The sequence below is a fragment of the Bos grunniens genome, chromosome 20 (assembly GCF_055505025.1).
Source record: "Bos grunniens cultivar Pamir isolate PY7600 chromosome 20, Bosgru_T2T1.0, whole genome shotgun sequence".
Taxonomy (NCBI): Eukaryota; Metazoa; Chordata; class Mammalia; order Artiodactyla; family Bovidae; genus Bos; species Bos grunniens.
In genome coordinates, this window is record NC_141184.1 from 45,847,550 (window position 1) to 45,861,185 (window position 13,636).

At 38.1% G+C, this 13,636-nt stretch overlaps 1 protein-coding gene across 2 annotated transcripts in view; it reads left to right on the top strand.

The window, feature by feature from the left end:
* ITGA2 (integrin subunit alpha 2) overlaps positions 1–13,636 on the top strand; it is a 108,877-nt gene that overhangs the window by 64,097 nt on the left and 31,144 nt on the right. For both annotated transcript variants that reach the window (XM_086361667.1, XM_086361666.1), the window contains exons 9-16: positions 239–404; positions 2,406–2,482; positions 5,349–5,487; positions 6,356–6,501; positions 7,955–8,098; positions 9,846–10,049; positions 11,142–11,278; positions 13,017–13,156. In XM_086361667.1, the coding sequence (XP_086217793.1) occupies positions 239–404; positions 2,406–2,482; positions 5,349–5,487; positions 6,356–6,501; positions 7,955–8,098; positions 9,846–10,049; positions 11,142–11,278; positions 13,017–13,156 (1,153 nt within the window). The remainder of the gene's footprint in view (positions 1–238; positions 405–2,405; positions 2,483–5,348; positions 5,488–6,355; positions 6,502–7,954; positions 8,099–9,845; positions 10,050–11,141; positions 11,279–13,016; positions 13,157–13,636) is intronic.

The following is a 13,636-nucleotide window of genomic DNA, read 5'->3' on the forward strand; positions in this document are numbered from 1 at the left end:
AATATTCCTTTAAGACTATACTTTCTTATTGCCTGTTCATAGCTTCATATAAAAGAATATTTTTACTCTACCTCAGCATCTTGCTGATTTTCGGTCATGCCAACCAAAATGATATGGAAGTGTTGCTTATTTTACTTCTCTGAAAGGCCTATCGTGTTAAAAAATAGTCTAGAAAATATTAACAGGAAAATTAAAGTACAGCACTGATGGCCCTCACCTCTCTCCCTCTGTTTTCAAGGTTCTTGGGTACTTAAACAGAAACGCCCTGGATACTAAAAATTTAATAAAGGAAATTAAAGCTATTGCCAGTATTCCAACAGAAAGACACTTTTTCAATGTCTCTGATGAAGCAGATCTACTAGAAAAGGCTGGGACAATAGGAGAACAAATTTTCAGCATTGAAGGTAAAAGAACTCCTCAGAATTTTCTTTCAAACACTTTTTTCAAGGATACAAACTTACCAGCATATAAGGGGAACAGAAGGGATAATTGGGGGATTGGGACTAACATATCCACACTACTGTCCATAAAATAGATAATAGAGACCTACTGTACAGCACAGGGAACTCTACTCAGTACTCTGTAATGGCCTATATTCGAAAAGAATCTACAAAAGAGTACATATATGTATAATTAAATCACTTTGCTGTACAGCAGAAACTAACATGACATTATAATCAACTATACTCCAATAAAAATTGAAAAAATAAAAAAAAAGTAACGTTCTTAAAAAGTTCTTTATTACCAAACACTCTTTTAATTAATTGGCTTCCCTTGTGGCTCAGCTGGTAAAGAATCCGCCTGCAATACGAGAGACCTGGGTTCGATCCCTTGGAGAAGGGAAAGGCTACTCCAGTACTCAGGCCTGGAGAATTCCATGGACTATATAGTCCGTGGGGTCACAAAGAGTCAGACACAACTGAGCAACTTTCACTTCACATATACCTTATACAAAGAGAACTCATAAGTAGCATCAATAAGGAAAATAAATAATGATGACTACATAGCTTATAAAAGATGAAATACAAATGGTCAATCAACAAAAGAAAATATTCCCAATTTTAGTAATTATTTTAAAATTTAAATTAAATCAATGTTTCTTTGTGCCTAAAAGACAACAAAGATTAGTAATGTTTAATCTTGGGGAGATTATGGGGAAGCACAGAAGCTCATACACTATTGATAAGATTATAAATTGTATAACCTTTGGGAGCAGCAATGTAGTACCGTCTATTATAATCATAAATAGTTTTACCTTTTTATACGGCTTCCATAATTTACACTGAAATTCTTAAAATTTGTTTGCAGTAAATATGTATACTTTTTAGGTTAGAAAAATACAGTGAAGATTTTTAATAGTTCAGATTTTGAGGAAACATTTACCAGATATATAATAATTTACTTCTGTGGCTTGGGAGGTCTAGTCACTATAGAAATATCATATGTTTAAGACCTCACTGTAAGGAGGACTAAAAAACAATTCCCAGTTGGTAAAAGTCCCACGTGACCTAAATCCTAGTTCCTGATGGTTAACCCAAATAACTCTCAGCAATGAAGTGAATATTTCATTGAGCACTTGCTATGATCAAAGGGATTGCATAGATTAAGTATTAATCCTTATAGTCAAATCTTTATCTCCTGATAGATTAAGTATTAATCCCTATAGTCAAATCTTTTTCTCCTGATTATCCATTGGAAGCATCTATCCAAACATTTTTATTCTTCACTACATTAATGTGACAGTCTGCAAACTTTTCTTTTTGTGAAGATTAGTGAAAGGTAACCACTTTGGCTGCTCTATATGGAAAAAGAGTTCTAAATGAGTCTTATGTGCTAGTGTCAGAGGTAAGCACATATGTAGAACTTGGACCAAACCTCTAAATTGGTAAAATTCCTCCTCAATCTTGAATCCTGGTTCCTGAAGCCAAATCCAAATATCTCTCAACACAGTCTTCACCACAGATCAATTGCCTGGCTCCTCCAACTATATCTGAGATATATGTGCATTTATTAGTACCAATATTTAAAAGCTAAAAATTCAGTTAGGTCTTTAGCAAGTAACAATCATTTTTAAAAAGAAAAGATAATCATGTCAGTTTTCATCTTACCTCATCCTCTATGTTGAGTGTTTCTTGATATCAGGAATTTCATAGTATACCAATACATACATGAATGCACAATCAAGATTAGTGCCAACTTCAGACTACCTGGGAAGCATTGTGGATTTCTGCATCTGTTAGGACACTTCCCTAGAGGTTCCTCCCTTCCAGTTCTGTATTTTTGAGTGGACATCAGAACCGTGTGTGTGTGTGTGTGTGTGTGTGTGTGTGTGTAGGCACACGTGATTGAAAATTTGATTTAAAATCGGTAACAGTGATATAATTTTTGAAACTGCTATTTCCCAGGTACAGTTCAAGGAGGAGACAACTTCCAAATGGAAATGTCGCAAGTGGGATTCAGCGCGGAATACTCTCCTCAAAATGTGTGTATATCAGATAACTCCCAGCCATGCTGCCATTTGCCTTGACACTTCTGGGCCCAGTAGCCTTGTCCTGAAATAGGAAAAACAGCCATCTAGTGATCAGCAGTTCTCACTCCTAGTCACGGTCATTTAGTTTCTTTGTGCTGCTGGTTTATCATCTAAAAAACAGAGGTTAATAATGCCTTCCCTCCCCTATTTTACAGGGATTTTTTTTAATGGAAAAAAATGGTAATATACAAGAAAGCCTTTGAGTGCTCCAGGGGACAGGCAGTATATTAACTCAAGGTATTATTACTGTAGGAATTTTCTTTATATCAATCAACTGCTGGAAAAGTTTGTTTAAAACACAAACTCTTATCATCACTGTCATGGTTGAATTCTGAGTTATTTGAATATCTGTTTTTTAACAGCAGAGACAGAAAAATAGTTGAAAAAGTAAGGAGTTAGAGAAAGAGTGAGATGGGACATCTTAGCTCAGGGAAGTCCATTCTTTCTCAGAGACATCCATCTCACAGGTCTCAGATTCTAATCCTACTCAGGATATGAGTGCAACAGTAGTAAAAGAGGCAAAGAGACAGGTGACCCTGGGAAATACTCAGGGAACAGGATTTGACTGGCTGAATAAAGGCCCAGGATCAGTTTTTTTTTTTGGTAGAATAAAAGGTGCTAACATTCTCTGGATCATCAATCGTTAAGAGATGCTCCTAAAAGTTATGGGTCTTTCCCTCAGAAAAAATGTCAGTGAACCTACACAAAGAATTTTTCACACAATTTCCTGAAATTTTGTATAGTTCCTGAAGCTCCTTCCTGTACCCAGATTTTAGAGTCCAGGATTTATGACAATCATTCACATAATTTCATGGTCTCTTATCTTCAGAATGGACACATTATTTCCCTATTTTTTTAATGGCTTATATTTTTCATTCCAAAATCATACCTTGAAAACCATAATGGAGAAGAATATGGAAAATAATGTCTATATAATGAGATCACTTTGTTGTACAGCAGAAATTAATATGATGTTGTAAGTCAACTATACTTCAAGAAAATACATTTTAAACAATAACAGCAAAGCCCCAAAATTGTATCTCTGATATTTTCTAAGATCAAAAACTTGTAAATAAGGACTTCCCTGGTGGTCCAGTGGTTAAGAATACTCTTTGCAATGCAGAGCACTTGAGTTCAGTCCCTAATCAGGGAACTAAGATCTCACTTGCCCTGGAGCAGCTAAGCTCACCCACCACATCCAGAGAGCCCGAGTGTCACAACTAGAGAGTCTGTGTACAGCAGCGAAAGATCTAGCCACAACTAGACCTAACAGCCAAAATAAAATAATTAGTTAATTGGTTGATTAATTTTTTTTAAAAATTTAAAAATAAGTCCCATCCTGACCATCTGCTTCCTGCGATGACTTATAGCTTTGAATATTCAGATTGGGTTTTGAGCCAATGCCGAGTGGCCTGTCCTCTTTCACTGGTGCTGACCAATGGCTGTTTTTCTTCCCATAGATGAAATATCATATCTTCAATTGCTTTCTGTAGCTGTGCCATTCTCAAATAGATGGGATAGGAGAGAGAGGAATGTTTGAGAAGGAGTTAAGAAGAAAGAGGAAAGGGACTTCTCTGGTGGTCCAGTGGTTAAGAATTCGCATTCCGATGCAAGGGATGTGGGTTCAATCCCTGATGAGGAACTAAGACCACACATGCCACAGGGCAGCTAAGCTTGTGTACCACAACTAGCGAGGACCACACACTGCAATGAAGACCCAGCACAGCCAAAAAATACATAAAGTAAAATGTTTAAAAGAAGAAAGAGGAAGGAAGCTGAAGATAAGTCAGGTCAGAAGAGAGCTACCACATGGGTCTGGGGGAATGTGCCCACCTCTCTTCCTCTGGCAGCATCACTTCCTGTTTCTTGAGCATGTCTCCTAGCCCAAGCTCTTCTTAGGAACACGTTAGGCCAGAGGCTCCCTTCTAACTCCTTTCTAAAGGCTTACAACTGTTCAGCATTTGCAGATGTGCGCCTTTGCATGGAAATTGGGAGATGGCTATGTGCCCCTCCTGTACTGTGGTACAGATTTATCTTTAAAATGTGTTGTACTAAACAAAGCCTAAAGTAATACAGCCCATGGGAAGGCTTCTTTTCCAGCACAAAATGTATCAAAACAATTTGGAGATATATCAACATACAAAGTTTTTGGTTGAAAAACCAAAATTCAGCTGAGTGAATCTGAAGATCTAATTGGCTTTATTCAATGATTCATGGGATTCTCTTGTAACTCAGTCGGTAAAGAATCTGCTTGCAGTGTTGGAGACCTAGGTTTGATCCCTAGGTTGGGAAGATCCCCTGGAGAAGGAAATGGCAACGCACTCCAGTATTCTTGCTTGGAGAATCCCATGGACAAAGGAGCCTGGCAGGCCACAGTCCATGGGGCTGTAAGAGACATACATGACTTAGCTACTAAACCACCACAATGATTCATGAATTGGGCAGCATTTCATTAAGCAAACAGAAAGATGCTCTAAGGAGCTGTAGAAAATGGAAGGGGTCTCTCAGGTGATTACCTCACTATGCTGACCAGGGAATTGCAAAGTGACCGTTTAAGACGACCTTCCTGGGAGAGGTTGAAGTTGCAGTTAGGTTGGGTATGGTGTAAGTTTGATGATGTAGACTTGGCACAGGGGATTCCATTTTTGACCTGTTGTCTCTCTTTTCTAAGCAATTCATGTATACTTTGCTTATTTTGCTTCATCTTAGTTTTTTTTTCTTTAAATATAGACCATTTGTTTCAATGTTTTGCCCACCCAACACTCTTATGCCTTACAGGTGATTTGTTTTAAGGCTTCTCATTTTTCAATTATTGTAGAATATTCTGATGCTGGGTGCAGTAGGAGCTTACGACTGGAGTGGGACTGTGGTGCAGAAGACACCTCATGGACATTTGATCTTTTCTAAACAAGCGTTTGAACAAATTCTGCAAGACAGAAATCACAGCTCATATTTAGGTAAGACCTACCAGCACTTGGCTCAGCACATTTAAGTTGCTTCCTTTAAACTAGTCTCTTGTTGGATTTCAGGATCAGTTCAGCAAAACACTTGAGCTGTCATCTAATTACACATATTTCAGCTGCCTCTGCCAGTCAGGCCTTAGACCATAACTACTTAATGAAACACTGCATGTTTGACTCGTTAATCTCTTCTGGTTGTTCCAGCAGTTGTTAATCCTGGGACATGACTGTGTTTCTCCAAAATAGAAATAGTACCTAAAAGTCAATACCGTAAGTGGTAGTCTTGCATCAATTTGGAGTCTCCAATATGTCTGTTCGTGTAATAGGTAGTCACCAATTTTGAGCACATCCTATGGGACAGTCCCTGAGTTGGCTAGTCTGTCTACATAATATTTAAATACTTCCAACTATCCTTTGAAGGGAGGACTACTATCCTCATTTTACCTTTCCAAAGAGGTTAATTACCTGCTCAAAGATACAAAACTTAACAAGCAGCGAGTCCAAACTTTGAACCAGAGACTGACTCCAAAGCCTATGTTCTTCCCACTGTGCAAATTTCCACCTTTTAAATTCATTTAGTTATTCATTCTCAAATATTTGTTGAGTTCATAAGGAGCTGATGAGGACAATGCAGAATCTAGGGTCAGCTTTATGGGGACATGTTCCACCTCCACAGGGCAGAGTTTCTGGCCAAAGGGCACAAGCAATTTGCCTTAGAAAAAGCAGGAGGATGCCACCTTCGTGTTATACTCAGGAGCTGTGTGTCACACTAACAAAAGGGCCCTCTGATCATCTCTGCTAGCTTCACAGGCTTATCTGGCCAAGATATTCAACAGCACCTACTCTGTAACCCCTTCTCTCCTAGGTTACTCTGTGGCTTCAATTTCTACTGGGAACAGTGTCCACTTTGTTGCTGGTGCTCCTCGAGCAAATTATACTGGCCAGATAGTGCTCTACAGTGTTAATGAGAATGGCAATGTCACAGTTATTCAGTCTCACAGAGGTGACCAGGTAAATTCCGTTGTTTAAGCAGGTGCAATTAATTTCATGGACAACTGAGGCTTGTGGGAAGGAAGGAGTTAGTAGAAATGGAAACTAACATTTATTGAGTGCCTACCCTGTAGCTGCCTCTGTGATTTGTGTTTACTTGAATATTCCTTAAATATTCACAATACTGAGATCTACCATCCCCTTTTGACTAGCTGCTGAGAGTGTAACTACCTTTCTAAGGCTACATAGCTTTCATGGGGTTGAGTTGTCATTAAAGTCCAATGATGACAGACACCTAACCACTGCTTTGTAGGCAAGCTCCAAAGGAACCAAGGATCTGGAGAAGGAACAAGTAGACAAAGGGAGAATGGAGCATCAGACTGAGCTACAACATCTGGGCCTGCACAGGTGTCCTGTGGCTCTGACATTTCTAAATGTCAACAAGTTTGACATTTCTAAAAGTAAAGCAGCCCTTTTCTCTGTCACTTCCTTCTGATGTGTGGCAGTTTGGTCGTGAGGGCCAGTGATGCCTCCCAGTCAAGTCCATGAGAACAAAAGCCATAGAGTCCTATTTTCTTGCTAAGTAGTTCTGACTCCTGAGCTTAGCACATATTTGAAATGCACATCACTGTACTCCAACGACTAACAGAAAATTTTCTTCCTTAAATCAGAGAAACTGACTATCCACAGATTTCCCTTCTCTAATATTAACTCTGATTCACTGTCTCTATGGATTTTCCTGGAGGAAGAAGATCTGAGTCTTTGACTTCCTTGACCACAAGTCCACTGTGGTCATACATTTTCCTCCTCTTTAGTATTTTAAAGTTTATGGTCTTCCCTGGTGGCTCAGACGGTAAAGAATCCTCCTGCCAAGCGGGAGACCTGGGTTTGATCCTTGGGTCAGGAAAATCCCCTGGAGAAGGGAGTGGCAACCCACTCCAGTATTCTTGCCTGGAGAATCCCATGGACAGATGTCTGATGGGCTACAGTCCATGGGGTTGGACACGACTGAGTGACTAACACGTTCACTTTCTTTTATGTTTTATCACAGAAGCCCTGTTATTTGTTCAACCTCCCTCTTCCCTGCCTGCCTTTGTCTACAACACCTCATAAAGCTTCTAAGTGTTCCTTAAGTGTGGTCTTTTACCCACCAGCATCAGAAATACCTGGAGTGCTTGCTTAAAATACTGTTTTCTTGATTGCCTATAGACATTGCATCAGAGTCTCTGGAAATGGCTCTTGGGAATCTGTATTTTACAGGTGCTTTTTTGGTGACTTTTGTGTACCCTGAGTGCTAAGAAGCAAGTGTTAGATTGTGACACAAACGGAGAGAAGGGGCGATGTTATGTCTTTATGTTCCTAGCACCTAACAGGCAACAGATGCTCAATTTTTGTTTGTTGACTGAATAAATAAAAATTTAGTGTAATACTAAGAGTAGAAGAACCCTAATGTTGATATGCTTTATTCCTGCAGATTGGCTCCTATTTTGGTAGTGTGCTGTGTGCAGTCGATGTGAATAAGGACACCATTACAGATGTGCTCTTGGTAGGTGCGCCAATGTACATGAATGACCTAAAGAAAGAGGAAGGAAGAGTCTACCTGTTTACTATTACAAAGGTAAAAAAAAATTATTAAACTGATTTCATTTCATTTGCTTTAGTATTGATAAATGAAGTGAATCTGCATTTTTGCAGATTAAAGACTTTATTATTAAATAAAAGTATGGTTTATATTTCATTTTGAGGATGTCACCATTGTTATAGTTTTAAAAATCACATTGAAAAGCATAACCTGGAACTTAAGGTATAGTGTCCTGCCATCTTCCACAAGAGGTCTTTGAATATATATTTTCTTTACAAATAAAGTTATTATAAATGCATGTTGTTTTTTGAAATACATACACACACATGCATATACATCTGTGTGTTTCCCAAGTATCTCATTCAATTATTCTTCTTTGCTATAAAGATATAACAATAACAGGGCAAAGCTACTTTATTGACATTTGACAATGGTAAGGACAAATTGTACAGGGCACTTTAGAAATAGCCATATATTCCTGTGTGCTTTCTACATTAGTTTGTCAAAAAATTCCACTGCTTGGTGTAACATTTAGGTATATATCCAAGTCTTGGAAATTCCAGTTCTTACACATAGAACTGAGCATACTCTAACATGGAAAAGCCTAGTTTTACCAACTTATAGACTGGACTAAATCCATGCACATAATTATAGTGAACTTAGTGAAACCTGAAAAGAAAACCAAAATTAAAGGTACAGATTGACATAGAAAATTAGATGGCTAGATAAGGAAAGGATGGAAAAAGAGAAGCTGATATTAATGTAGTAAATGTTATATTTAACTGTTGTGATATTTTGTCCTACCTTATTTAAATTAATATAACAGCCCTTAAACAGAAGCAATTAAAACAATTTTAAAGCTTATAAAGTGTAATTAAGTATTTAATAAGGGAAGAACATATCTACTAGTTTGAAAATTTAACAAATCCCCAGCTTCTTAAATGTTTCTTGCTAGTCAGATATTCTGAATATTATTAATTGCTAAAGGTGAAATGATCTTTTAGTATTTTACCAGACTCAGTCAGTAATAAATTAATTTTCATAAGATTATTATAGAGGAGAAAGAATCAAAACAGACTCAGTTTCATGGTTGAAGAGCATTTCTTTCTTATGAAGTCATGAAATATTTCCATTCTTGACTTCAAAATCTGCAAAAAAAGAAAAAGCCCACAATTGTATCTTTTACAGGAAAATGTCTTTTCTTTGGCAGAAATATTCAGTGTTTTGTAGAATGGAATATTAACAATCTCATCTTTCATTTCCTATACCATAATTATGCCACTGTTGTTCAATAGCTCTTAAGTAAAGAACTATATTAAGATATTGTGTTTTATTTGTTTCTACATTAATTTTATTAAAGAGATTAGTAGACTTTTACCAGAAATTTTTTAAATCAAAAAATTTTGGAAACAGATGAGTGAAGATCCTAATATTAAGGGGAAAAAAGACAAAGAAATGGACACTTATGTAGGTTGTACAGGCAGCCTACAGAAAAGAATTGCTTCTTTTCACCTTGGTTTATGAGCAGATAGCCTATGACCTTAGTTTCAGTATGGCACAGTGATTCATTTGTACATAGGTAGGTAGGTAGATGGATACATAGATTTTTTTTTCAGATTCTTTTCCTTTGTAGATAACTAAAAACTATTGAATATAATTCCTTGTGCCATACCGTAGGTCCTTGGTTATCTATTTATATCTATATTTATACCACTATAAATATATAGTAGTATATATTTGTTAATGTAAGGTTGGCTTTGTCTCCTTTTTCCCTCTTTGCAAGGGCATTTTGAATTGGCACCAATTTCTGGAAGGCCCCAAGGGTCTTGAAAATGCTCGATTTGGTTCAGCAATTGCAGCTCTTTCAGACATCAACATGGATGGCTTTAATGACGTGATTGTTGGTTCGCCTTTGGAAAATCAGAACTCTGGAGCTGTGTACATCTACAATGGTCATGAGGGCATGATTCGCTTGAGGTATTCTCAGGTAATCCATAGCTTTATGGTGATATGTATACATGTGAGTATCATTGTGTTAGAGCTAGAGAGTATCATGTGGATCATCCAATCCATCTCTCTTACTTTATAACCTAATTCACTTATTCATCAGATCTGCTGTGCGTCAAGCTCTGTCTAGGCTCTGGGAATACTGTAAAGAACAGGACGGTCAAAACTGTGCTTTGTATGGGTCTTTAATTCTTGTGAAGGAGACAGAGGGAAAGAAGATAAGAAAAATATTCCAGAAAGTACTAAATGATAAGGAATTTTTTTAAAAAACTAGAGAATAAATTTTCAGGGCTAGGAGGTATCAAATATTTGAGTGAGTGACCAAGAAAGCCTCACTCAGAAGCAGCTTTTGAGTAAAGATCTGAACGAAATGAGGTAAGAGAGGAGTCAGGACCCAAACCTGCATCAGTTCCTTCTCCAGTTCACTGATCTCTCACTGCTTTGTGCTGGCTTGTTATTTTATGTGAGAGATTCAGGCTGTTTTCTTTGATGAAAAAGTAAGCCAGAAGGAAAAACACCAATACAGTATACTAACGCATATATATGGAATTTAGAAAGATGGTAACAATAACCCTGTGTATGAGACAGCAAAAGAGACACTGATGTATAGAACAGTCTTATGGACTCTGTGGGAGAGGGAGAGGGTGGGAAGATTTGGGAGAATGGCATTGAAACATGTAAAATATCATGTATGAAACGAGACGCCAGTCCAGGTTCGATGCACGATACTGGATGCTTGGGGCTGGTGCACTGGGACGACCCAGAGGGATGGTATGGGGAGGGAGGAGGGAGGAGGGTTCAGGATGGGGAACACATGTATACCTGTGGCGGATTCATTTTGATATTTGGCAAAACTAATACAATTATGTAAAGTTTAAAAATAAAATAAAATTAATTAAAAAAAGAAAAGAAAATGTGGCTGATGAGCTATGAAAAATCAGTGGAGTTCTGTGGAGAATAAAACAATCTGAGAAATGGCCATAGAAAGAATATACCAGGGCAATGTAGATGCTGCCTTTTTTCTGTTTCAGTTGTCACAAGCTATAATTTCATCTCAAACTTGCTCTTTTAGAAAATCCTGGGGTCCGACAGAGCCTTTAGTAGCCACCTCCAGTACTTTGGGAGATCCCTGGATGGCTATGGAGATTTAAATGGGGATTCCATCACCGACGTGTCCGTGGGGGCCTTTGGACAGGTCGTTCAGCTCTGGTGAGTCATTGAGAGCCAGACACAAACTAGTTAACAAACACATGGCCTGCTAAGTAGAGCAGATTGCTCTGCTAGTATTGTGAGAATGTCACAGGCATTATACAACAGTCGAAGACATTTGTATGTCATAGTTTGCATAGAGGAAGGAGTGTGTTTTTCCTGGTGGGGAAAAAAAAATGCTTGCTTAACATTAGAACTAAGTCTCTCTTCTCTATAAAATGAGGAGAAAAAGTGTATTGAAAAGCTAAAGCTCTTGAAATGGTATTAAGGATATTTCTGATTATTTTTTTATTACCTCAACTTGTAGAAAAGAATTCTCATGAGAATGCTCTAAAAATACTGAATACCAAGGCCACACAAGTGAAGTACAACTTCTCCTGTGGTTAAAAGGTATCTTTTACAATTATTAGTCATAAACAAGAAGCCAGTATTTAAGTTTAGCTGACCTTTTATTGACCTCAGGAGGAGTTGAAGAGCAGGGGGGAACAATAAGGGATTCAAGAGCCAAGGAGCAAAAATAAATATATTGGGCTGGTGAAGGAAAGCAACCAGAAAGAAACTGAGCATTCTATCAGGAGTCTCTAAGAAAATAGAGTTCAGTTATCCATTCATGTCTGTTGAAAAATATGTTTTAAATGTCCAAGTATGTGAAGAACAGAAAGAAATTAGGTAGTGAGTAAATCACACTGACTTCAATGAAACTATTTACAGTATCTCACTTGGGCTTTTAAAGGATGAAATGCATTGTTTTCCGTGCATCATTTTTCTCTCCGTGCACGACAGGCAGGTTGTTAGTTTCTCCACCAGAGATTGAACCTGTGCCCCTTGAAGTGGAAGCACAGAGCCTTAACCACTGGACCACCTGAGAAGTTCCTTAGTGCAGAGGTCCCCAGCCACCAGTCCACGTTAGAAACTGGGCCACATAGCAGGAGGTGAGCAGATGAGGCTTCATCTGCCGCTCCATCACGGGTGTGAACCATCTCCCTCCCCTCTGCAGTCCGTGAAAAAATTGCTTTCCACGAAACCAGTTCCTGCTGCCAAAAAAGTTGGGGCTCACTGCCTTAGTGCATTATTTTAATGAAATCTTCATGTGGAAGAAATAAAACTCAAATGTAATATTTAAGGCTTTGAAAAAAAGAAAATATATTTACTGAATAAAATCAGTTTGGAATAACTCTAAAATACAAGGTATGATGACATAATTATGTGGCTGCTTTGGAACAATTTTGTAAGAAATACCTTTCAGTGAACTTCACCCTGTAGCCACCGTGGTAGACCTCAGACATGCTAGGCCATATACTTCCTATACTGTGACGTTCCCTTTTAAGATAGCCCATGATGGCCAAACTTTTTTCTTTGAAGGTGGGTTTGATTCATCTAAAAAGTCAAGACACAAGGACTCAAATCCATATTTTGAGGAGACAGTTAAGCTAGGTTATAAAGCATCTGCCTGCAATGTGGGAGACCCGGGTTCGATCCCTGGGTCGGGAAGATCCCCTGGAGAAGGAAATGGCAACCCACTCCAGTATTCTTGCCTGGAGAATCCCATGGACAGAGGAGCCTGGAGGACTACAGTCCACGGGGTCTCAAAGAGTCGGACACAACTGAGCAACTTTACTGTCGTCTGTCTGTTAAGCTAGGTTAATGCTGTTTTGTGGTCACATTCCTACAAGGTGCTAAGACTAGCTTTTCTGGGTAGCTTCATGAGAATAATTTTTTTTAAACATTGGTCTTTCAGGTCACAGAGCATTGCTGATGTATCTGTAGATGCTTCATTCACACCAAAAAAAATCACTTTGCTCAACAAAAATGCTGAGATAAAACTTAAACTCTGCTTCAGTGCTAAGTTTAGACCTACTAATCAAAACAATCAAGTGGGTGAGTAAACCTGAAATAATCTACACGAGAGATAGATTTGCTTATAGAGTTTCACTTCTGATGTAAACTATGCTTGGGATATGGAAACCAAAAGAAATAAGGGTCTTGCAGACCCTTGAATTGCCACATATTTGAGGTGCCTGAGAATGGTTGATTAGGTGTGGAAGGTGTTTTAGACTGTCCTCTGTCATCCTTAGAAGGTCACATTCTGCTGCAGAAAGTCATGAAGTCAGTGACATAATTATAGCCTCTTCCAGTCTATTTTTTAAGTTTCTCTTACCCATAACTTCCTAACGGAAAACCATGGGCACGTGCAAATTACACTGAACCTGAGTCCGTATTAGATGAGTCGACTGTGAGTTGGCTATGCCATAACATAGGTACAGTGTGTTCAGTATGAGGATCAAATATTTCTATTCTTGAAAATTTAAGAGGCATGAAATAATGAAAGAGAAAGTATAAAACAATGTATAATTTGTG